The 23,849-nt window shown below is 48.2% G+C and overlaps 1 protein-coding gene across 2 annotated transcripts in view; it reads right to left on the bottom strand.

Moving 5' to 3' along the window:
* Positions 1-2,273: 2,273 nt before the first annotated feature.
* LOC144177722 (intracellular hyaluronan-binding protein 4.S-like) overlaps positions 2,274-23,849 on the bottom strand; it is a 45,850-nt gene continuing 24,274 nt past the window's right edge. For both annotated transcript variants that reach the window (XM_077705295.1, XM_077705296.1), the window contains 4 exons: positions 21,305-21,376; positions 15,889-15,987; positions 15,075-15,330; positions 2,274-3,794 (listed from right to left, as the gene is read on the bottom strand). In XM_077705295.1, the coding sequence (XP_077561421.1) occupies positions 3,489-3,794; positions 15,075-15,330; positions 15,889-15,987; positions 21,305-21,376 (733 nt within the window). In that variant the 3' untranslated portion in view covers positions 2,274-3,488. The remainder of the gene's footprint in view (positions 3,795-15,074; positions 15,331-15,888; positions 15,988-21,304; positions 21,377-23,849) is intronic.

Genomic DNA, 23,849 nt, shown 5'->3' with positions numbered 1-23,849 from the left:
GCGACCCCATTTGTCGAGCGAGCACTGTTTCAGGGAACGAATATTTTCTCCCAGAACAAAAACAAGCCAGGTTTAAATGCGGGCAAAAACAAACCAAACGCTTGCCACGGTATGGTGGCGCCATATAGGTTACGGAACGTAAAGAAACGCGGGAACAAACCAACACCGCTACAGGGTGGAGACAACCTTTGAACGGTCCCGTGCCGCCGCAATGGGGCCAACGGGCTCAACGCGTTATTCTTTTCGTTTCCCACGAGACCTAGCAACGCGAAACAGACAATACGATTCAAACTTCTTCAGTAAACCGCGTTGCGGCGATAATTTTAGCGCGGTTTTGACACAATGACTTGCTTCGGCGGCGAGCGAGCAACCGAACATGGCGGCGCCAGCGTTACATGTCTCTACCCTGTACGGCAGATGCGTGAATGAAGGTATTCTAGGCTGCAGAGCGGTCGGTTCTCGTGATGTCACTTGGGACCACGAAAACGCACGATTGAGTGGGAAAATCAAAATTTTAACCTGAAGTGTTTAATTTCTCAGTGAATAAAGCACCGTTTGTATCCGGATAAGCGCTGGGGGCACTATAAAACACGAAATCTTTCGAATAAAACCAACTTGCATTTTCTCTTCATGGCTCCTTTAAACATAAGAGAAGGAACATCGCATAATGTGAAGTCAAAACAAAGAACCCCTACACCACATTCCTGATCTACTGCCGTTGAAATGTCAAAACAAGCAGAGCGAACCACACCTGCAGGCTCAAAATTTTGGCTGCACCGACAACCCCCTTCCTGAAAGTGCCCATTAAAGTTAGGCAACCATGTTCCGTACGTGAAACTACCACAAAACAGCTCAAAACAGAAGAGCATTTTGGCGGTTCACAGATGTCGAAAATCTATCGCTGCCGGCGCAGCTAGCAAAGTACAAATTCAGGCTTGAATTTGCCTGCACCGAAACAACTCTGCTGCCAAAATAGTCAGCTGTCATGACCAGCACGAAATGCAGCTCTCATGAGTGTCTAAAATACTCATTGCCCTGGTGATTGCCAAATTAAAACGGGAGAAACTAACCACCTTACGCAAGTGCCTTTTGCCCATCATCACTGCACGTAAACTTGCCGCTTTTCAAGGGGTTTGCAACAGTGCATGGGCATTGTGCCTTACAATGCCAGAACAGCCCTAGCAGCGTGTACAAAACAACCAACATCTCTTCACAAGGCTGCGGAATGGTTAAGCGATGGGCCAAACGCATAATCACAACGGTGCTCTTTCACGACACTTCCTTTATCATGTCGCATAACCACCAACGTGGCCCGCCTTTTAAATGCAGAGCATTTAACTCACGATGTCACCCGGCGCTGTCGGCGTCCGCAACAGCCGTTCCAGGTGCGCCCTCTCCTTCACGCTACCCTCCCCCTACACTATATAAAAAAATACTTGCCGGCGCCTGGTTTCGATCCCACGACCCTGCGGGCGGAACGCAAGGTACATGGTGCTCTACCCACTGCGCCACAAAGCCGACACAGAATGGAAGGCTACGTACGCGCCTTATATCCTTGGCTCATTCAAACTACGGCAAGAAGCTGCTGATACAACGCATTCACTACCTGTGGGCAGAACGCGAGGTACATGGTGCTCTTCCCACTGCGCCACAAAACCGACACAGAATGAAAGGCTACGAACGCGCCGTATATCCTTGGACTCATTCAAACTACATCAAGAAGCTGCTGATACAACACATTCACTACCACCAACTCCCCAAACACTAAACGTTAACGCAATACACCCACCCCCTATGCGACGCATTTACTCGAGTCCCCTTCGCGGGGAGATGAGCCCTTTTTGATAAGAGCCTATACGAATGTAACTGCAAAGTTTAAATACACTATTATTAAGCAAAAGATGAATTGGTGGCCTCTGCCTAACCACTTTCGGGAGTCTTTTTTTTTGTATCATCGCAGAATCTGGTGCACGATTCATGACCCAAGACACCACCAAGAATCATGACTGGGCATAGTACGACCCCTACGCACATATGATCATCACGTCCCAATTATTAGTTAAACGCTGGTCCACATTACATCACTACAGCCCATCACACATCACTGAGGCACAAAATTTGAGGTTAATATTTGTTGCTTTCTTTTGTCACAAACATCTTCCACAGCTGCTGAGTGCGTAAGTAATGGTAGTTGTTTTAAACTGTGTTGTGTCGTCACGGCCCTTGGACTGCAACGCGCCCACACAAAAAGCAGCAAAGAGCCCACACACGAGTTGTAACTGTCTATGACGTTTATTCAACGACATGATCCCCCGCAGCTTGCAACCCTTCAGGGGGGAGAAAAGAAAGCACTGCCCCAAACACACCCTTCCCCAGAAAAATACAAGGCCAGCCGGCAACCCGAAAGCAGCCTCACCATGGTCTGTGTGTTGCCTCTGTGTCACGTGCCAGAAATGCGCGTGCATTTACGTTTACATTAGCCGCCGATGGCCCACCACAACCGACTCGCGCAGTGGGGCAAGCGGCAGTTTCGAGGAGGATACGCTAGGGCAAGAGAGAGCGAGAGCCGAGGAGCAAAGACGCCGCTTCAAATGCACGCAGAGCACTCGTGTTGGGGGAGCAGCCACAGCAGAGCACGCCTCTCAGCCACACGCGCCTTACAATCACGATACACTCCTGCACACACTCACACACACACGCACACTGCGCCTGAAAGAAAAAAAGGTATTTCACCACAACACTAAAAACCACACCACTGATGACACAGAAGGGGTGGAAGGTTCCCGTGAAGTGGAACTGCAAAAAGAAAAAGGACCCCCCAAGGAGCACTCCTGCAGAGGCAGCTGCGCTCGGCAAATCTCGCACAGTGCATCCGGAACAGACGCACAAACACAAATGCAGCGTTGCCAGCGTACAGGCCGCCAACACAGTCAACAGGGAAATTAGAGAGGGAGACTTTGGTCCCTCCTGAACGGGCCCATGGGGTTTGGGAATTCCAAGGTAGAAGTCCTTGGCAAGCAGTTGCATTTCATGGATTGCATTTGTGCATTTCATGGCAGGACAACTGCCACACGCCAGGAATTTAGCTTGGCCGACACTCAATGCGGAATTTACACGTGGACAAGCCAATAGGGGTGAGAGGGTGCCCACCCGTCCCAGGGGTCTGGCAAAACCTGACAGCCGGGCAACGTGCACCCCCACCCGTGCAATTTTCACAAAGCAGGAGGTCACAGACCAGGAAAAGGGCCACACGCATCAGATGCAGTGCTCGCCGAAAACGCGGCCCACTCGCACCCCAACGCAAGACCCGCCGCACAAGGCTGAAAACAACGCAGCAAGGGAAGAGGGTTGTGCAGCACAGGAAGGAGAACCGACAGGCGCGGCAATTCGCCACTCGCGCATCGTCCACAGCCATGTCCGCTTCCTCCTGCACAGCAGGGCATGTCGTCGCAGTGAAAGGGGGGAGGGGGCAGCTGGTGGCGGCTCCCCTAGGCGGCCACAAGGGAGGGGAAGTCGTTCCAGTCGTCCACCTTGGGCGCCGACTGCTTGGGCGGCTCGCCCCCTCCAGTGCGGTCACCGCGAGCCCCATAGCCGCCTCCGCGTGGAGGCCGGTCTCCGGCACGGTCGCCATCGCGTGGCGGTCCGCGGGGCCCGCCAAAGCTGCCCCGACCGGGACCGCCGCGGCCAAGGCCCCTGCCACCGCGGCCCCCGCGGCCTCGCCGTTGGTCTGCAAAGTTGATCTCGATGTCCACCAGCTGGCGCTGCCGGCCGCGGCGCATGTACTCGTCTTCCTCCTGCGTTGGGCAAAAGCACGGCAGTCAATGGTAAAATACCAGTTCTCCTCACTGCCGGCAAAGGTGCGCGCGCGTGCTGCAAGGGGGCAATCAAGCAAGCTATGCAGCTGTGATATGCACGGCACAATCCTCATTTCAAACAAGAGCATCATAAAGGAAAACCTTGACATCAACTTCAATACAAAATAAAAGCATGTACATTCGATCTCAATACACAGTCTATGGCGCTCGTTACAGCAGATCCAGCAACAATGGACTTGCAGTTACAACAAACGATTTCCGTTGGCTTGTCTGGTGCCCATTCATTTTAAGGGGGGACGTGACTTTCAAAATCAATTTTTTATTTCTTTGTGGATTTTGATGAAAATTGGCACAGCAACTGGAAATGCTTCCGTGATAACACCATAAAAATTTCAAACTAATATTTCGAAAACTTAAATTTTCTTTCTGTTCCGCTTGTACCGAGCTTGAGCGGCTTATAAAACACGATAGAAAACTTGTTCGAAGTGCTTTGCATTCTCAAATGAATGGACGAGGTCGTGACAGTTTTAGAATTTTTTTTTACAACACAATGTTTTTTAGTTTTCATTTTTTTAGAGGTTAATGTGCAATAGGCATGCTGACTGTGAACGATTATTTCAATAAAAAATCACAAAAAACAAATCTGGAAAACCAAGAGTGTCACTACCTGAACTGTTCATCAAGGAATGTAATGCAAGAAACGGAATCAAAATAGACCCAGCGGTCACAAAGAAATCCCTGGTACAAGCGACACAGGTGGCAAAAAAAACTGTTTTGAGAAAACGGCTTCCGAATTGCAACATAGGTTTCACTTATCAAAAGTCGTCACGGTTGTAGCCTTTCATGTCCTTTTGAACATGGGGCTTCTGGAAGGCCTTGCCTTGAAATTGGAGTGCCTTTTCAGCCTTTCTCTTTCCAGAAAACATCATTTTCAGCTCCTCCGTGAAGAGTACATACCCCCCTTTGCAAACCAAACGGAGGGGAGATGGGTTTCAATGCAAACTAGGTTAGCTGGTTGGCTGTATCACACTGAACAGCCTCCTTTTGCAGTGTTGTCACCATGGCAACAAGTTAAGCATTTTTTAAAATTAAATTTGAACATTTTTGGCTTTTTTTATGTTTTACCATCTTGCCTGGCACAGCAACTTAGTAAGTCTCATACGTGCAGGTGTTCATTGCCAAAAGTTTGCATACCACAAGGATGAAAATGAGCTACTTTGAAGCTTCGTAGAGTATTCTGCATCAGAATAAACTCCCAACTTCAATGCAAGAGCATATTTTTTTACTACAGTAGAATCTCGATGATACGAATCTGGGTGATACGAATTTCGGGATGATACGAATTTCTGAAAAGTCCCGGCAAAATTGCATTGTTTGCAATGGGAAAAATTTCGGCTGTTACGAACGGACCTGCGCGGCCCGGCGGATGATACGAACGAGCCGGCGAGGCGCCCGAGTGCCGAACAAGCAAGTGACGGCTCTCTCTCCCCATTTGTCACTCTTATTTCTCCAGAAACGGCCGGGCTGTTGTTTTCTGCTCGCGAAAACGCGCCCCGCACGCCCCATGCGCGCCGCGAAACCTCTCGCACGCTGCGCGCGCCGCAGCCGGCGGCGGCAACATGGCAGCGGCTTCGGCCGCGAAGTGGCACGGCCGCTTGAGCGACTGCTTCTAGCCGCTCTTTAAAATGCCGCTCAAAGCAGACACGAAGTTTCTTGTGCAGTAAAGGAGCTGATAACGTTGGCGAAAACGGTAATATAAAACACCATCCGCGCCGCTAGTGAAAGCGCCCATAAATTATCTGCCGGAGTGCTAAGCCTAAACATCTCGGGCGGAGCCAGCGGGCTGTCTCGATCGTTTCGCAAGTCGTCAGCGTCTTTTTCTGACCGAGGTAGGAGATACCGCGGGCGCGAAATTGTCAATGCGGGCGTGAAAATACAGCGCGCGCAAAGCCGAGGCGTGCGAATCGCGTGCAAAAACGCACCATGCGGTTCACGCTTGACTGTTGCGGCGTGTAGCGAGCTTGGACACCGGGAGTGAGGAGACAAGCGCGAAGCTAGGCGATGCGTTACGCGCTCCAGAAAGGACTGCTTTGTGACGTGGGGGTTTAAAAAAAGCAGAAAAAATCACGGATTTGTTCACGCGAAAGTAAGAAAAGAAATAAACGAAAACTTTTTTCAGCGCTCAATTTTTTGGTCTGTGTTGGTTCATACGAATTTCGGATGATACGAATATTTTTCGCGGTCCCGCGAGATTCGTATCATCGAGATTCTACTGTACTTTTGACATTCAAGGCATCTAATATTTCTCGCAGCAAAGCCAGTATGCCCTAAGCAATATGGTATCAATAATTTCACTAAAAAATCACTGTTAAATGCTGCGACAGTAACGTACATTTTTAATGCAGAGAACATATTTTTATTCCTATATTACTAACTCAAACCTGTTCGCATGAAAATTACAAGTGCACAGGAAACGTTGCGCAAGAAAGGCGATATGGCTCGCGCGCATTGCAGCGCACGCTTACCGCGACATATCGAACTTTGATTACACCTGATATGGCTGGTCAGGTCGCTTTTAAGATTAAATCTAACGTCGCAGGCATTAATTACACCTACTGGCGTTCAATTGTAACCCGGTTGCCCAGTCATGTGATGCTCCAATGCGCGTCGGCTATGCCGTGCACGCCGCACCGTTTGACGCGTCGACCGTTTCTTTCTCAAGGCTAGCGAGCCCACAGTCAAAACACAGCAATAACTAAGCGTGTAAACATCGCAAACCCGACTAAAAGTTCACTTCACGAACCGCTATCGCAAGCGCGCACACCGCGTCACCCTCCGGGGTCTGGCGACGGTAGAGTCACGCGCACCACGAAGCGTTCGATGACCTCCTTTCGAGCGACACAACTTCCCCGTAAATCTGGCTCGTTATACGCCTCGAGATTCGCGATCGCTGCGCCGCCTGCCGCCGCTTCTCCGCGGCGTTTGCGGGATTAGCGCTGCGTGGCTGATAGGTGGTCATGCAGTGTTTTGGTTCTCTTTCGCTTCTCTTTGCCTTTCCGCGCACTAAATAACTTGTTATGATGACGTCTGTAAGCTAACTGAACGTTTAGGGCGCTTAAACAAACAGCTGAGTCTTGGTAGAGCGCTCGAACGCCAACAAGAGCTACCCGGGGAGGCGGTTCTGCGCGCTTAATTGGCCGCTCTTGCGGTCGTCGGCGACGGCAGCAGCATATCACCGCTGTCGCCTTCGAACACGTCAGCACAAGTGAATTCTATTTATTGTCACCTCGTTTAGACCTGCAGACATTGGCACTGTAAGAGGTTGGTTCGTTTTGGAGCGCAAACAACAAATGCGGCTTTGCTTCGAATATGTACATCGTAGAAAAATATATTTCGGGGATGTGATAACCCAATAGCTGACAAAAACTTGTGCCTTTTATGGGAATATAAGCCACGCGAAAATGTTAAGTACACTCAAAGGCTGTGCATTGTCAGATATGTGCCCACTCATGCCGTATAGTAAGAACCAAGGTATATGTTAATGAAACCACGGGAAAAGGAATGGTCTGCAAGTCAGGAATAAATAGAATATTCGTACGGGAATGAAAAAAAAAAACCGAGAGCAGCTTCTGAAATGCTAAAGACGTTCGTTTGAGCAAGGTAGTATTTACCAGACCAACTAGATGCGAAATGCACTGATATTTCGCTAGACATGGGGGGGGGGTGAGGAGGAGGGCGCTCAACTATCGTTTGTTTACAAATGCGGAGCGAAATCAACGAATGAACGTTTTAGTAATCACACACACAAGCTGCGTGTTCACTTTTCGTTTGTTTTTCGCCTTCAACGATCGGCTGATCACTCGGCGGACGCATTTTTCGAAGAATACAGGGTAGGCAGTTCACAAGAAATACGAGGTGTCGTTGAAAGAGTTGATTGATTGATTGCAGGGTTTAACACGCCGACGCAACTGAGATGATGAGGCACGCCGTAGTGGAGGGCTCCGGATTAATTTTGACCACCTGAAGATCCTTCACGTGCGCCGAAATCTCGTACACACGGGCTCGTTTGAAGAGTGTCGTATATGATAAGGGTCTCTGATTTCGGTTTATGCTAGATTCTGCAGTCTCCCTGTGTCATACGACGATGTTTCGAAGAAGCGTTTGGTCGCGGTCGCGGATTACTCTATAAGCCCATCTTCGCGCTTCTCGTGGAGGATAAATGTAACAGATGAGTCTTTGCGAGCGCTCACCTCGGGACAAGACGACCCAGCATTAAATTTGTCGTCGTGTGCTGACTCCGGAGTGTAATTTTGCATTATCCATCGTACTTCTTTGGTACAATGTTTGCGAAATTTATGCCGCATTGGCTTGTTCAGGGTACTGAGCACATGCCCGGCGCTCATATAGATCTTTCTAAGATCGCGTCATAAACGTTTATACTCTCGTGAACCCACCAGGCTTGCAAACAGAGTGCCTGCTCCACATTATTCGGTATTTCGAACGGGGACAAACGGTAAATCGCTGTCTTGAACGAGCCCCAAAAGCAACGGCGACAGGGGGGAGCGGGCCGGGGACTCCCGCTCCTGCTTTCGAAACGGGCCGCTAGGGGGATTTCAGTGGCGCCCCTACAGGCCGCGCTCGAGGCGTATATCCGGCATTCCCACCGCGATAACGTCTGTGTTGAATACCATAGATTGAACAGAAACTCGGCCGAGCGAAGCGGCGAAAATGAACTCGAACCGCTCGCTACGCAGCTCAGGCGGCCGCCATCTTGCGTTGCGCCCGTGACATCCAATCAGGAGGGTCGTTGTTCTGCGCCCCGACCGGAGGACCAATAGCGCTTCAGCATCTATTTCTAGCTTCGTTTGTGCGTCGTTTCTTTTCTGCCGTTTGTGCGTTTGTGAATGAACGAAGATAAAACAGACGAGCGGAACCGGAAAGACGATCGCTCGGCCGATCTAACCATATCAAAATGGCCGCGCCCGGTGGCACCGTTGCGGAGATGGAGCGCTCCAAAAATTGCCGTTTTTTCGCCCTTTTGCGCTGATAGTTTGTCACCGCGCCTGACAAAAGTATTTTTTTACGCCACTTTGCGACGCTTTTCAGCCTAAAAACTTTACAGACGCATAGAGTAGGAAACATGGAAGCCGAATATGTGGGTTTCAAAAAAACAATGTTTTGGTCATTTTTCCGAAGCTGAAAGCCGCGTCCCCCCTTAAATGGAGTCCACTCCGCTCATAACGGACCCGGCTAGAACAGACTAAATTTTAGGCGAAAATTGTTGCGACTGCATTTTTCTAGCCGACTTCCGCGGGGCCGGCAGAACCCAATATGCTTTTCCTTTGTTTAGTTTGGCAAAAAAAAAAAAAAAAAACTTATGTCTGGCAACATTGCTAGCACCCGGGTCGCAGCCAAGCCAGTGCCAGAGGCTTTTTTTTTGTGCGAACATGTAGCTGATTTCACTGTCAGATAAATTAAGCGTAATTAACGCAGCCGAACATGGGCAAGAACAGGCCTGTCCAAGCAGACGGTTTACCATCTACCGTAAGAACAAGGCCGCTACCGATAAACGCGACTCCGGTGAGATTGAAAATAGCGCTATAGAATACTCAAAGTTTATTTAAAAAAAAGAAGGTTTCAGTGGAGTTCGGTCTTCATTATTCTTACGCATGCATCGTTCCCATTCTGTTCGGTGAAAAATGCCTCAAGTTGGTTCCCATCCATTGTGTGCAATATGCCGGTAACTGTGAGCAGTCCACCTGGTCTAACTTTCAATTTCACAGCAGCCTGCCATCAGGTTATTTTATAACAGGTGTTTCAATGACCAGACTAAAATCGTTAAAAAATGTGGAAGCTGCCTGAACATCAGGCAGCGATCCCGATTTGTTTGTTGGAACTGTTTCGGGAAAACCTGCCTCGTCGTGACAGGAGTTGAAGGGGGGAAGTGGGTCTTTAACCATTTTTTTTATTTCTTATCCATTTTTGGTGAAACTATGCACTCTTGTAGTTTTTTGTGCTGATTCCAAATATCCAATCAGTTTTTGCAAAAGTCAAGTAGTTTTAGGGTTTTATACCTGTGACACACGGCAACGCTAGATCTCCTTTAAACTAAACCCCTTTCGCTCCGCCAAAAGACATTTTGTGGAAAGGAGTGGCGCTCCTGACACACAGCAACCCGCGATCTCCTTTACGTAGTTGCTGTAACTGACACACCAATAAAGTGGCGCTAGCAGTTCTGTGGAAAAAGCATGCACGATAACAAAAATAAAATGCGGCTAATAGACCTTCTTTATTATTTTAGATACGAACTGTGTGTTTTATTGCTGTTTAGAAAGAATAAATGGGTAATTTCACATATCTGTATTAAACAGCAACGATAGAGTGCTTTTTTTAGCCTATGTTCCGTGCCTAATCTGGCAACAGTGGGCAGATGTTTACAGAAATACATTACGGTTGGGCTTGTTTGGTGCAATTTATTTAATTGCAGTTTTAACAATTTATGAAAGTATTATGAAATCGCATTTGGTCTCACTAAGTTCTGGGAAGCTTATGATTTGCAAGCGCCTGCTTACGAGGCTGCGCTGCTAGCTGCTCCTTTTCATGCGGGAAAGGAGATAGGCGAACACCCCTTACGGGAAATGCCCGTTTCGGTGAAGGAGATTCTCCTTTGTCGTGTGTCACCGAGGCGAACGCCGTTTCAGTAGCAGTCCTTCTCTGCAAAGGCCTTTTAGGCGCCCGTGTGTCAGGGGTATTAGTTTAGGGACCGCTTAGAAGCGGTCGCTCGAACTCCCGTCACCACACCACGGTCGAAGCCACCGCCATGTTGCTGCCAGCGGCGGCACCGCGCGCAGCGTGCGGGAGGTTCCGCGGCAGTGTCAGCGCACCTGTGACGTGCGCGGTGCGTTTTCGCGAGCAGAAAACGCCCCATGTGGTTCACGCTAAACCATGTCATCTTCCTTTTTGATTATGCATTTCTGGCTCCTGATGTCATAAGAAAGAAGTTCTTTCAAGATTGGCTCCCAAAAAGCAGTCTTTGATAAATTCGCTGAAAAAAAAAAAAAAAGTTGCGCGTGCGATTTCGGCACCACCTACATCGTCCCTCTGTGCAAGTGCACCCAGCAACCTAAGCGAGCTGCGTGAACCGCACGGCGAGTTTCTGCACGCGATTCGTGCGCGGTATTTTCACGGCCGCAACGACGATGTTGTGCCTGCCGTGGCTCCTTTCCTGAACATGCAAGTGCGTTTGTGCCTTATGAACCCTTTAAGGGGACACGCGGGTCGAAAAAACGCGATTTTTTCGAAATATACTGATTTTTTGTTTTCCCTTGCATTAGCATCTTTGACTATCCTTCTTTCATTGGTAAAAAAATGAAAACGAAATACGAACGAGAACTTAGTGAAAAATGTGTCTGAACGACTCGCGGTGACCCAAGAAATCGCGCAATCAAGCCAAATTTCGGCCAGGTTTGAGAATTTATTCCTCACGGCAGCGTGGCTCGCCGCCATTTCGGTCACTTGGGAGAGGTAGATCAAGCCTTCTTTCTCGATTGAGCCGCTCGCCAGCTTCGTATCTCCGCGTAAAAAAATAAAAAAAATGTTTCTTCCCGCTTGTTTTGCGAGCTCCCACTGGGCATTTAAATCGCGTGACGCGAAAGCGGGACCGCCATTGGCTCTTGCCGCTTGTGAGCCGCCATCGCCCGCATCGTTCCGTTCGCTACTTCGCGCTATCTTTTCTATTTCCTTATCGTGTGTTTTTAATCGTGAACGGTGAGGAGAAGCGCGACTTTTGACGCCGGAAGCAGCGTACTTCATGCCGGTACAAAGGAAAGTGCAAGCGGCGCAGCATTGTGACGTCCACGGCCAATGCCGGCACGACCGGCACTGTGAGGCCTAACGGCGCCGGGCCTTCAAGCGTTGCAAGCCCGGCTCTACCAGGCGGGGCTGATTTTGTCAGCGAAGATATTGGCTTTATAAGCGCATCGGAGAAGTCGCAGCCTTCCAAGGTGAGGAGACAGCCAGCCACGGGAGCAGTGCAGTTATCTGTGAAGCCGGCGCTCTGACAGACCTTGAGTGGCACCGTGTGCGCGACGTGCGGGAAGTGCGAACTCGTCGTAGTTGAGGTTGCGAACAAGCGGAAGGGCCTCGCATCGGTACTGGAACTGAAGTGCAAAAACAAGAAGTGCCCTGCGGGAGTGGCTGCCGCCGTCCATAGAGTTTCTTACAATATAACTAGAGGGGAAACTGGCGCTGCGATCGTACGCCTCAATGGGCGTGATGGGTAATTGTGGATTCGGATTGGCGCTTGATGGCTCGTGGAACTCACTATATATTGCAGGCAGTTTCGTTTTCGTTTTGGATATTATCTCTATGCATTTGCTTAGGCGGGGTGTTGGGAGGAGTGATCAAAAATACGTTTCTCCTTGAACTGCATGCCTCGCGTGCACTGACGCCGCCCTGAGTGGAATGTTTTACAACCGGAGTTGCGAATTGGGTGGGTTATCAATGCATTGCCGCACAGCGAGCATGAAAATACAAATGACGGCGCTCTGTGCGGCGAAGTTGTCTGCTAATTAGGAGTTGCGGCGCTGCTCATTCGGCAGAGCAATGTATTGTCAAAGCTGACGACGGTTGTGAATCGCTTGGAACAGCCACACCTTTCGTGCGAACGCCGGCTCCTACGGCGTAGACCAGCAGCACCGGCCAACGTTACTGCACCGGCGGCTGATAGGAACGCAGCTTGATGGATGTCACTAATTCACTCAAGAATTACTTCTCGACAGGTAATCGGTTTCTTTTTTCTTATGAGCACAAAACTTCTCTTACTATTACAAACCACCAGCGCCGAAACTTTTACAAGTAGTTTTTAAAGAAGTCCGCGTCCTGCTGTAGTTGGCGGAAAATGGCAAACCTGCTCCACAAACCTTCTCACGACTCCGCGTCTGCTTTTATCTAAACACACCGTTTTATTTCGTACAAAACCGGTTTTTCGTCTCTAACTTTTTTGTTCGCCGTGTAATTTGTAAACGGAGAACCGGACAATAAGAGCTTTTTTGTCAGAAAACACAATTTGCGCAGCCATAAGCCCGTTTTGATCCTACACAATCCGGTTCCAAAACTACCCATCATTCCCATTGAAGCGTAAGCGCCGCTGCCATGTTCGCGTTGACACTAGCGCCAGTTTCCCCTCTAGTTATTTGTATGAAACTCTATGCCGCCGTCGGTCGCGGAGGCCACAAACCGGAACTCTGCAGGGGAAGTCCCCGTGATAGTTTCGCCGTCAATGTGAAAGCAGTACTCGCTGCACGCGCGGTTGGCATCGGACACGATCAGCTGTGCAGGTTTTGTGCCATTCTTGGTCTACCAAAACCACAGCATCAAAAGACGTTCTACAACACTGCCAAGAAAGTTCATGTTGCGGCCACAAAAGGCGTCTCTGAAAACCTTGCTGACGCAAGGCAAGTAACTGCGTTGCAAGCTAGTCAGACTGACCTCAGTGTGATTTTTGATGGTACTTGACAGAAGCAAAGACACGAGACACAACAGCGTTGGCACTGCCATTTCTCTTGACACTGGTCTCTGCCTGGATTTTGAGGTGCTGTCAAACTACTTGTACTTGTAGCCGCCACCAAAAGCTTGATGAGCAAGAGGAGGAAGTGTGGCAAGCCTGTCATGCCTCTTGTGTGTGAAAAAAATGTCGACTGCTCATCCCATGCCATGGAGACGGAAGCAGCACTGCGCATCTGGCACAGGACGCTATCGTACAACCTGCAGTTCACTGTAGTGGAGACTGCCACTGCCCTCGCAGGGTTGTGGTTCAACAGGGGCCACACTAGCTTTGAGCAAGTTCTCCAAGAACTGGGAATCTTCCCTTCAGAAGAACTGGTCAGACTAAGCAATGCAAGTGACCAGCGGAGGATCGGGCAGATGTGTGCCAAGCTGACTGCTAAGGCTAGCCCCATTGCCACAGCCTGGTGAAACGGTCCCATACCAAGGACTACCCCAGCAAAAACCGTGACGGTGCAACTTATGCAGCAGGGGCATTCTAGTTTTAGTACCTCAATGTGGACATTTCAGACTGTATCCCCACCAAGTTTCATGTTGTTTGAGCAAGAATTTCTGAATCTGCCAAAGAAATAAACTTTCAATTGCGTTTTTCTCAGCTTGTTGTTTTTGTCCGTTTTCTGAGTTTGTGCACACTTATTTTCCCACTTAAAGTTGTTGTATCAGGATAAAATTTTGCACAGATGTTCATTATAACACGTAGAGTGCACAAATCTTGTTCATTATGCAATTTGTGTCCTTAGATATTTCTGACGGTCATAAAACAAAAATATACAGAACAAAAAAAGGCACACTACCAGTCATTTTTTTTTCGTGATGAGGAAAATGATGATGAGGCTTTTTCAGGTAGATTTGTGCACTTTGCAGCTCATAAGGAACCACCTAGGCTATTTTAAAAGTTTCAGAAAAAGTTTTTACTATAAAAAAAAGTGTGCACAAAAAAGCCATTTTTCTGAAAGTCATGCTGCGTAACATTTTATCCGGAGCAGCTATTGAAAATCTGATTACATATATGACCAGAGGAGCTCAATTTCTACAAGCTGTGAAAATTTGAGCCTCCTAACTGCATTATTAAAAAAAAAAGTTGTTTGGAGGAGCACGACAACACTTCTTTCAACCTCTCAACAGACATAGCCTCTGCTTCAATACAGACGCGAGCCTAGTTGCACACTTCCCTGGCACTGGGTTCAGCGGCCTCTGTCAAGCATTTTTTTTTTTTTTTCAGTTACAAAACTGCAACAAAACTCAATAAAAAAGTCTGAATTCAAAGAGCCTAGCTAATTCTGATTGCAATTTTACAGCTGGTTAATAATTGCGCCTAGTTATAGTCTTGCTTTATTTGCCGAGCGTATCATGCATACCACTGTCGCCGTTGCTTTTGTGGCACATTTGCGACTGATATTTTTCGTTTGTATGTGTAGGAAATACATATTTATGTGGAGCAGTCACTTTTCTAGCAAATGTTGTGTATATACGAGAGTGTAAATGCTTTCGACGCGATGTTAGTGTAGTAAATTTGGCCCGCATAAGCACCAGGTGTGTGCCACAGTCCAGCCTCGCGAAACCAACATATGAATGGAGCTGAAGGTAATTCCAAGGCCCTGAAATCTACTAACAGCACCTCCGTAGCAGCATTCGTTCCAATACCCCCGCCCCGACCAGGCACGGGGCTAGCCTGCCCCCTGTCAATGCACCCACCTCGCTGTCATCCTCGTCGTCGTCCTCGGCGTCCTCACCGTCCTCGTCGGAGACCTTCTTCTTGAGCACGAACATCCTCTTCCACTCGGCCTTCTCCTCGCCCCCCTCGCCGGGCTTGCGGATGTTGAAGGAGGCGCGCGAGCGCTTCTGCTCCTGCTCGCGCTTGTACTCGTCCAGCGTCATCTCCTTGGCGTCCTCAGAGGCAGTCTCGGCAGAGCCCTCCTCGCCCGGCGGGAAGCCGTCCTTGCTGCTGGCGCTGCGAAGGGACGAGCAGGCACTGCACACACGTCCCCCCCGCAGCACTCGGCAGGCGGGGGTCTCCCTTGGACAACAAGCAGCTGGACAACAGCGGACGGGCTTTCTTCGAGTGCGAAATTGGCAATGCTCACTGCTTCCCACCCACAAAGCCTACCACTGCAGAGGAGACCAGAACCTTTACGACAACACTTCTTTCAACCTCTCAACAGACATAGCCTCTGCTTCAATACAGACGCGAGCCTAGTTGCACACTTCCCTGGCACTGGGTTCAGCGGCCTCTGTCAAGCATTTTTTTTTTTTTTTCAGTTACAAAACTGCAACAAAACTCAATAAAAAAGTCTGAATTCAAAATAGTTCGTATAAACAAATCTGCCATGAAAACTAGCAAGCACGTCGCCCAATTCTCCACATCACATCAGCGAACTTTTCCAGGCCAGCTCTTTCCCTCCCCTGCAACCAAAACGGGCACCGACTTCAAGCCTGCAGATGTCCTGGCAAGGGACTCGCCCAGCAGCTGGGGATGCCTTCCACAGTGTGCAGCCCCCCGCAAGCCCACCTGGCGTCCGCGGCATTGTCGCCCGCCAGTGCTGCCTCGTCGCTGCTCTTGTCGGCAGCCTCCACCGCATTCTCTTCGCCAAAGGGACTCAGCTGGACTCTGCGGCGGAGGAGGGACACACAGCGTCAGCAGTCGGAGAGGAGACGACGCAAGAAAGCAAAGGCGAAACCCACGCCGCCAGAAAGAACACCTCGGGGCTCGAAAAGGGGCAACTTTTATGAAAAGAAGAAACCACTTTGCACAAGAAGAAACACACACACTGCGTTGTGTGTGTCCTCTTTTCTTGGTCCAGTTTTTCTGTGCGTAGTTCCAGTCATAAACCACTTTTCTTATCTTGCATTCTCATCCTTGGACTATGAGCACTCACAGGTCGAAGAGAAACAGGCAAAAAATGCCCGCAAGTGGGCAGCAGTGGCGCACAATCGCCAAAAGTCGCGAGAATCTCGCTGTAGCACATTTTTTCCTTTGGATACCAGTTATCTAGGTAAAAACTGTGTGAAACACCTGGAAATATGCAAAAAGTTGAGGAAGTATAGCTTTTCTTCTTTGCAATACCCTGGAACAATAACCTGCCGCTTTCGTATTTTCTTTTGTGAACCATCTTACTTTCAAATAGAGAAGTGCACTCTAAATATCTTTAACTGTACAAACGCAAATTTACATTTTCGTATATCAATTGTATGTTTCCAAGAAACAAATTTTACCAAAAATTCGAAAATGAGACAATGGAGTTTCAAAGTTTGAGAATTTGTAGTTGCGGAAATGCAATTGTCCCTGCACGAAACTTCGTCACAGTGAAGAGAACTTTTTGTACAAAGCATAGCAAGTCGTTAGAATGCCCCAGCACTAAATTTGGCCGTTCATCGCACGAATTCCAGATCAGGGTTGACATCACAACCACGGTCACGGTGATTGGCGGTGGCATTAGGCCTAGCGGCTGTAGGAGCGTTGTGGACGGCGACCGCCCCGATCGCTTTCTCAAGCGCATTTTGCCGCCTTCCGCAGTACCTGCTTACAGTTCTATACTGCTGGGCCTACAAATCACGCCGCTTTTGCAAGCTGCCCAGCACGCGAAAAAGCAGAGAAATATTCGCACAATGATCGATCAGTACGACTCACAGACGCGCGGCCATTCAATCGGACAACCGTCAGATGCCATTCAATGGCGGCCGCACAATTCAAAACGCTCGACATACGCATTCTTTTTTTATTATTATTTTGCGTGGAAGTCGAAAGCACGGCCGGTAAAAAATGACGGAGGCAGCCACCACTGCACGCACAGCGGATCACACATGGCGTGCGGTGCCATGCTCCCGCGTAGGGCGGACGTACATGGGGCACACTTTCGCAGCTTTGGCGCTTTTTCGCGCCGCAATTATAAACATTTTTACCCATTTTCTCGCGCGAATTTCGACCTGTGATTTTCAGAAATAAAAAATTATGAACTGAAAATGAAGATGCAACACAAAAACAAAAAACTCAATTTTTCCCACAAAAAGTGGCGATTTTTTGACCTGCACTCCCCTTAAGGGGGGACGTGGCTTTCAAAATCAACTTTTTTATTTCTTTGTGGATTTTGATGAAAATTGGCACAGCAACTGGAAATGCTTCCGTGATAACACCATAAAAATTTCAAACTAATATTTTGAAAACTTTTTTATGTATTAAATTTTCTTTCTGTTCCGCTTGTACCGAGCTTGAGCGGCTTATAAAACACGATAGAAAACTTGTTCGAAGTGCTTTGCATTCCCAAATGAATGGACGAGGTCGTGACAGTTTTAGAATTTTTTTTTTTACAACACAATGTTTTTTGGTTTTCATTTTTTTAGAGGTTAATGTGCAATAGGCATGTTGACTGTGAACGATTATTCGAATAAAAAAATCACAAAAAACAAATCTGGAAAACCAAGAGTGTCACGACCTGAACTGTTTATCAAGGAATGTAATGCAAGAAACGAAATCAAAATAGACCCAGCGGTCACAAAAAAATCCCTGGTACAAGCGACGGAGGTGGCAAAAAAAACTGTTTTGAGAAAACGGCTTCCGAAGTTGCAACATAGGTTTCACTTATCAAAAGTCGTCATGGTTGTAGCCTTTCATGTCCTTTTGAACATGGGACTTCTGGAATGCCTTGCCTTGAAATTGGAGTGCCTTTTACAGCCTTTTTCTTTCCAGAAAACATCATTTTCAGCTCCTCCGTGAAGAGTACATACCCCACTTTGCAGACCAAACGAAGGGGGAGATGGGTTTCAATGGGCTTTCAATGCAAAGTAGGTTAGCTGGTTGGCTGTATCGCACTGAACAGCCTCCTTTTGCAGTGTTGTCACCATGGCAACAAGTTGAGCATTTTTTTTACTTAAATTTGAACATTTTTGGCTTTTTTTTTATGTTTTATCATCTTGCCAGGCACAGCAACTTAGTACTCATACGTGCAGAGGTGTTCATTGCCAAAAGTTTGCATACCACAAGGATGAAAATGAGCTACTTTGAAGCTTCGTAGAGTATTCTGCATAACTCCCAACTTCAATGCAAGAACATATTTTTTTAATACTTTTGACATTCAAGGCATCCAATATTTCTAGCAGCAAAGCCAGTATGCCCTAAGCAATGGTATCAATAATTTCCCTAAAAAATCACTTAAATGCTGCGACAGTAACGTACATTTTTAATGCAGAGAACATATTTTTATTCCTATATTACTAACTCAAACCTGTTTGCATGAAAATTACAAGTGCACGGGAAACGTTGCGCAATACGGGCGATATGGCTCGCGCGCATCGCAGCGCGCGCTTACCGCGACATATCGAACTTTAATTATACCTGATATGGCTGGTCAGGTCGCTTTTAAGATTAAATCTAACGTCGCAGGCATTAATTACAACTACTGGCGTTCAATCGTAACCGGTTGCCCAGTCATGTGCTGCTCCAATGCGCGTCGGCTATGCCGTGCGCGCCAGCGCGTTTGACGCGTCGACCGTTTCTTTTTCAAGGCTAGCGAGTCCACAGTCAAAACACAGCAATAACTAAGCGTGTAAACATCGCAAACCCGACTAAAAGTTCACTTCACGAACCGCTATCGCAAGCGCGCACACCGCGTCACCCTCCGGGGTCTGGCGACGGTAGAGTCACGCGCACCACGAAGCGTTCGATGACCTCCTCCTTTCGAGCCACACAACTTCCCGTAATCTGGCTCGCGATCTCAGGCATTCCCATCGCGATAACGTGCGTGTTGAATACCACAGATTGAACAGAAACTCGGCCGAGCGAAGCGGCGAATATGAACTCAATGCGCTCGCTACGCAGCTCAGGCGGCCGCCATCTTGCGTTGCGCCCGTGACATCCAATCAGGAGGGTCGTTGTTCTGAGCCCCGACCGGAGGACCAACAGCGCTTCAGCATCTATTTCTAGCTTCGTTTGTGCGTCGTTTCTTTTCTGCCATTTGTGCGTTTGTGAATGAACGAAGATAAAAGAGACGAATGGAACCGGAAAGACGATCGCTCGGCCGATCTAACCATATCAAAATGGCCGCGCCCGGTGGCACCGTTGCGGAGATAGAGCGCTCCGAAAATTGCCGTTTTTTCGGCCTTTTGCGCTGATAGTTTGTCACCGCGCCTGACAAAAGTATTTTTTTATGCCACTTTGCGACGCTTTTCAGCGTAAAAACTTTGCAGACGCATAGAATAGGAAACATAGAAGCCGAATATGCGGGTTTCAAAAAAACGATGTTTTGGTCATTTTTCCGAAGTTGAAAGCCGCGTCCCCCCTTAAGGGGAGACGCGGGTCTTGGAATCCCGAAATTTAGCCAAAAAATCGATTTTTAGAAATCGCCATTTTCGGAAAGTAGAGCTATTTTTTTACCGGTTAGCAAAATATCCAGACCCAGGAGTACGCATTAGAACCATAATATCAATGTATAGCACCGACACCCGCTAAAATCGGGCAAGATTCGACGCGAAAATAGCATTTTTGCGACGACTCGCCCCTCGGGTCCTACATGCGCTACGGCTTCCATCTTGGTCTCATTCGAAAGCACGTCTTTTCGTTTTCAATTCCCCGCCAGAACCACTCCGTTTCGTCCATTGGTTACTAGTAAAACCGGGGTAGAAAAGAGACGGATCGCGCCGCCTAATTGGCTACTGACTGCACGTGACTGCAGGGTGCAACCTCATTGGCTGGGCGCCGTGGGCCGTCTGCTCGGCACTTCCATCACAGTGCAATGGCTCATGTATTCGTCTATGCGAGGACCGACAAAAGTCCCGCATGGCGTAAAAACAAAGTAAACACGTCTATCGATAAGCGAAAGGAAGAACAAGCATTATTAAAAGCGCCTGAAATACTATTTTCTGCTCGTGTGACGACCAGACATTGGCTCTCGCCGCTTGTGAGCCGCCATCGCCTCTGTCGTTCCGTTCGCTACTTCGAGCTATCTTTTCTGTTTCCTTATCGCGTGTTAATTCCAGTGATGCTACCGGCTTAGGCCGCTTTGGAGCAGCTTTTGGAGCAGGCAAAAACGCGTTTTGGAGCAGCAAAACCAGCTTTCGGAGCAGGTGTTGATAGAAGCAATTTTAAGACATGTATGGCATTCATGATAGATAATTGCTAAAAGCACACCCTTCAACGACAATAAAGAATTCAAAGAACCCAGAACATAGATACTCTGTCCCCATTTTCATCAGTCTCCTGAAAAACGTCTGCATTAAATTTTGTGCATCGGCCTGCAAAAAAGCTCCCATTTTAACACAATAGCAGATTTACTATGAACATGAACAAACTAAAAATTGCTAGTCACACTGAACATGCTATGTAAAATCGAGCGCTATTGGAAGACTATCGTGGGAGTGCTGACCAATAACATCAGTAGCGCCATGGCTTTGACTGCATAACTGAACATCACGCCCCTCCCCGTGTTGCACATGCACCACTATTGAGCAGCGTCAGCGCTGCCACCATAAAGGTCTAAAACGGCAAGCCACCGATAGCAGCGCTATTGTTTACAAAGGCAGCGGGCAGCCATTTCTGGCAAGCAATATGCAGCACCAGGCTGAATCGTGCCCTTTCACGACACGTTTGTCGCAAACAACCAAAACGCCTCCGTTAACGACAAGTTAGGCTACTAAAATCCGAATGAAAAATTGCCTGTGACGCTGGTGCACCGCCACTGCAGCAATAATCAACGGCAAATCAGCCATCGCTTTTGTGGCCCTGCTACATGGCCACTTGCAATGGCCATTAACGCAAACGGCAGTTGAATGCCCTAACAGCCATGGGAACTGAACTGTGGTGGCTGTGCTCACACGGCACTTTCCACGTTCAGTTCCGTTTGGATGATTTATCACGTTACTCTTGCAATGCCACCTCGCGAGCCCGCAAGTGCCCCAGCCAGCGGGCCTCCCGCATGCAGCAGAGCGGCACTCACTCCAAGTCGTCGTTGACCGTGCCCCAGTTGTAGGACCCTTCGCCGCCCTTCTTGTCCACAGGCTTCACTCCGCTGCAAGGGAAGCAAAAGGGCTCGTCAGCCACCCGGCAGAGCGTGCCCCGTTCGCTGCAAAACGGGCACGTTGGGCGCCACTTCGTCAAGTGGGGAAGCAAATCTCTCCCGGGGGGCCAACCCCGCCTGCAGCGCCGACTGTAGGCGAGCACTGGGCCTCTATCCCTCGTGGTGCCCGGTGGGCTAGCGCTCGCACAGTGTTGGAGAACCACAGCACTATGGCTCGCCAGTGAAGGGAGCAGAATGTTTAAGGCACATCTGGGCATTCTTCCACGGAGGCAATTCCAGCATGCCATCTGCTACAGCTGCATCTGTGGTAGTCAGTCAGAGATGGGCAACGGCAGCCTCCCCTGCTTGGCCAGCGGTCGTGCAGGGCAGGCTGACGCTGGTAATCTGCGTCGGTTTTGCAATCGCGCATTGAAATCCACAGAGCTGTCCGGACATGGTCTGCAGTGTCACGTCCAGACACCACCTTTCGACCCGAGAAAGTTCAGTGTAAACTTATTTCCGCCCGTGTATTGAGACCCCTTGTGGCTGAAACGCTGGCTTTCGTATGAGCCACAGAACATATGCTCAACAAAAATCAGCCTCTGGAAAGACTGCTTTGTTCCCGTAACGACGATGCCACTATCATCGCAGTGGCGACACACAATTTTGTGCGATCAATGGCGCTGACCTGAGCCACGACGGGACAGTTGTGGCTCCCGTTCCCACTGACCACTTCACGTGAACGCTATCGAGCACAGTTACTTCGTTTCAACAGCAGAGCTGCACGACTCCTTCGTGACCGCGCCATAGGCAATCGTTCAGATTTTCAAACCTCCCGCGAAAGCTGAACTCATTTTTCCATTCGATTGTTGTTTCCATTTCGTGAACGTGGACAGCGTCGGCAGTGAAACCTGAACCCAAGGTAGTGGCGAGTCGGGTGAAAATGGTGTCCTGTTTCACTGCTGCTGCTGATTGTTTCTTTACCCCAGCAGCAGTGACAACTCCAGCAATGGTGTGCATTCAATGGAGTCGCACGGCTGCTGACAGGCAAGGTTCCTTTTTTGACTTTGCGCTGTATTTATGCATAAAACCTGCTTCCCACCCGACGACTGCGGTTTCCCTGTCATGTGTAGGGTGTGGACGACGTGCGGCGGGGAAATTTTGCCAAATGCACTGCGCTGTATTGCGTGAATCGAAAAATTAAAGAACTTTTTTAAATATGTCAATTTTTTTGCTTTGACTTGCGTCATCATTTTTTACTTTCTTTCATGAAACAAATATGAAAACGAAATACAAACAAGAATGTAGTGAAAAACGTGTCTGAATGACTCACGGTGACCCAAGGAATCACACAATCAAGCCGAAATTCGGCCATCTTTGAGAGTTTTTGCCACACATTAGTGTGGCTGGCCGCCATTTCGGTCACTTGTGAGGTTGACAAAGCCTTCTCTGCATTGAACTGCCCACCAGCTTTGTATCTCCGCATAAAAAGATGAAAAAAATCTCTTCCCGCCTGTTTTGAGAGCCCCTACTGGGTATTTAAGGGGGGACGTGGCTTTCAAAATCAACTTTTTTATTTCTTTGTGGATTTTGATGAAAATTGGCACAGCAACTGGAAATGCTTCTGTGATAACACCATAAAAATTTGAAGTTAATATTTTGATAACTTTTTTATGTATGAAATTTTCTTTCTGTTCCGCTTGTACCGAGCTTGAGCGGCTTATAAAACACGATAGAAAACTTGTTCGAAGTGCTTTGCATTCTCAAATGAATGGACGAGGTCGTGACAGTTTTAGAATTTTTTTTTTACAACACAATGTTTTTTAGTTTTCATTTTTTTAGAGGTTAATGTGCAACAGGCATGTCAACTGTGAACGATTATTTGAATAAAAAAATCACAAAAAACAAATCTGGAAAACTAAAAGTGTCACGACCTGAACAGTTCATCAAGGAATGTAATGCAAGAAACGGAATCAAAATAGACCCAGCAGTCACGAAGAAATCCCTGGGACAAGCGACACAGGTGGCAAAAAAAACTGTTTTGAGAAAACGGCTTCCGAAGTTGCAACATAGGTTTCACATATCAAAAGTCGTCACGGTTGTAGCCTTTCATGTCCTTTTGAACATGGGGCTTCTGGAAGGCCTTGCCTTGAAATTGGAGTGCCTTTTCAGCCTTTCTCTTTCCAGAAAACATCATTTTCAGCTCCTCCGTGAAGAGTACATACCCCCCTTTGCAAACCAAACGGAGGGGAGATGGGTTTCAATGGGCATTCAATGCAAAGTGGGTTAGTTGGTTGGCTGTATCGCACTGGACAACCTCCTTTTGCAGTGTTGTAACCATGGCAAAGTTAAGCATTTTTTTAACTTAAATTTGAACATTTTTGGCTTTTTTTTTCATGTTTTATCTTGCCTGGCACAGCAACTTAGTACTCATAGTGCAGGTGTTCATTGCCAAAAGTTTGCATACCACAAGGTTGAAAATGAG

Source organism: Haemaphysalis longicornis, unplaced genomic scaffold (genome assembly GCF_048455015.1).
Source record: "Haemaphysalis longicornis isolate Haplotype H1 unplaced genomic scaffold, Haemaphysalis longicornis Haplotype H1 scaffold_30, whole genome shotgun sequence".
NCBI lineage: Eukaryota > Metazoa > Arthropoda > Arachnida > Ixodida > Ixodidae > Haemaphysalis > Haemaphysalis longicornis.
Note: the sequence above shows the minus strand (reverse complement) of the source record. Positions and strands in the feature narration are given on the sequence as shown.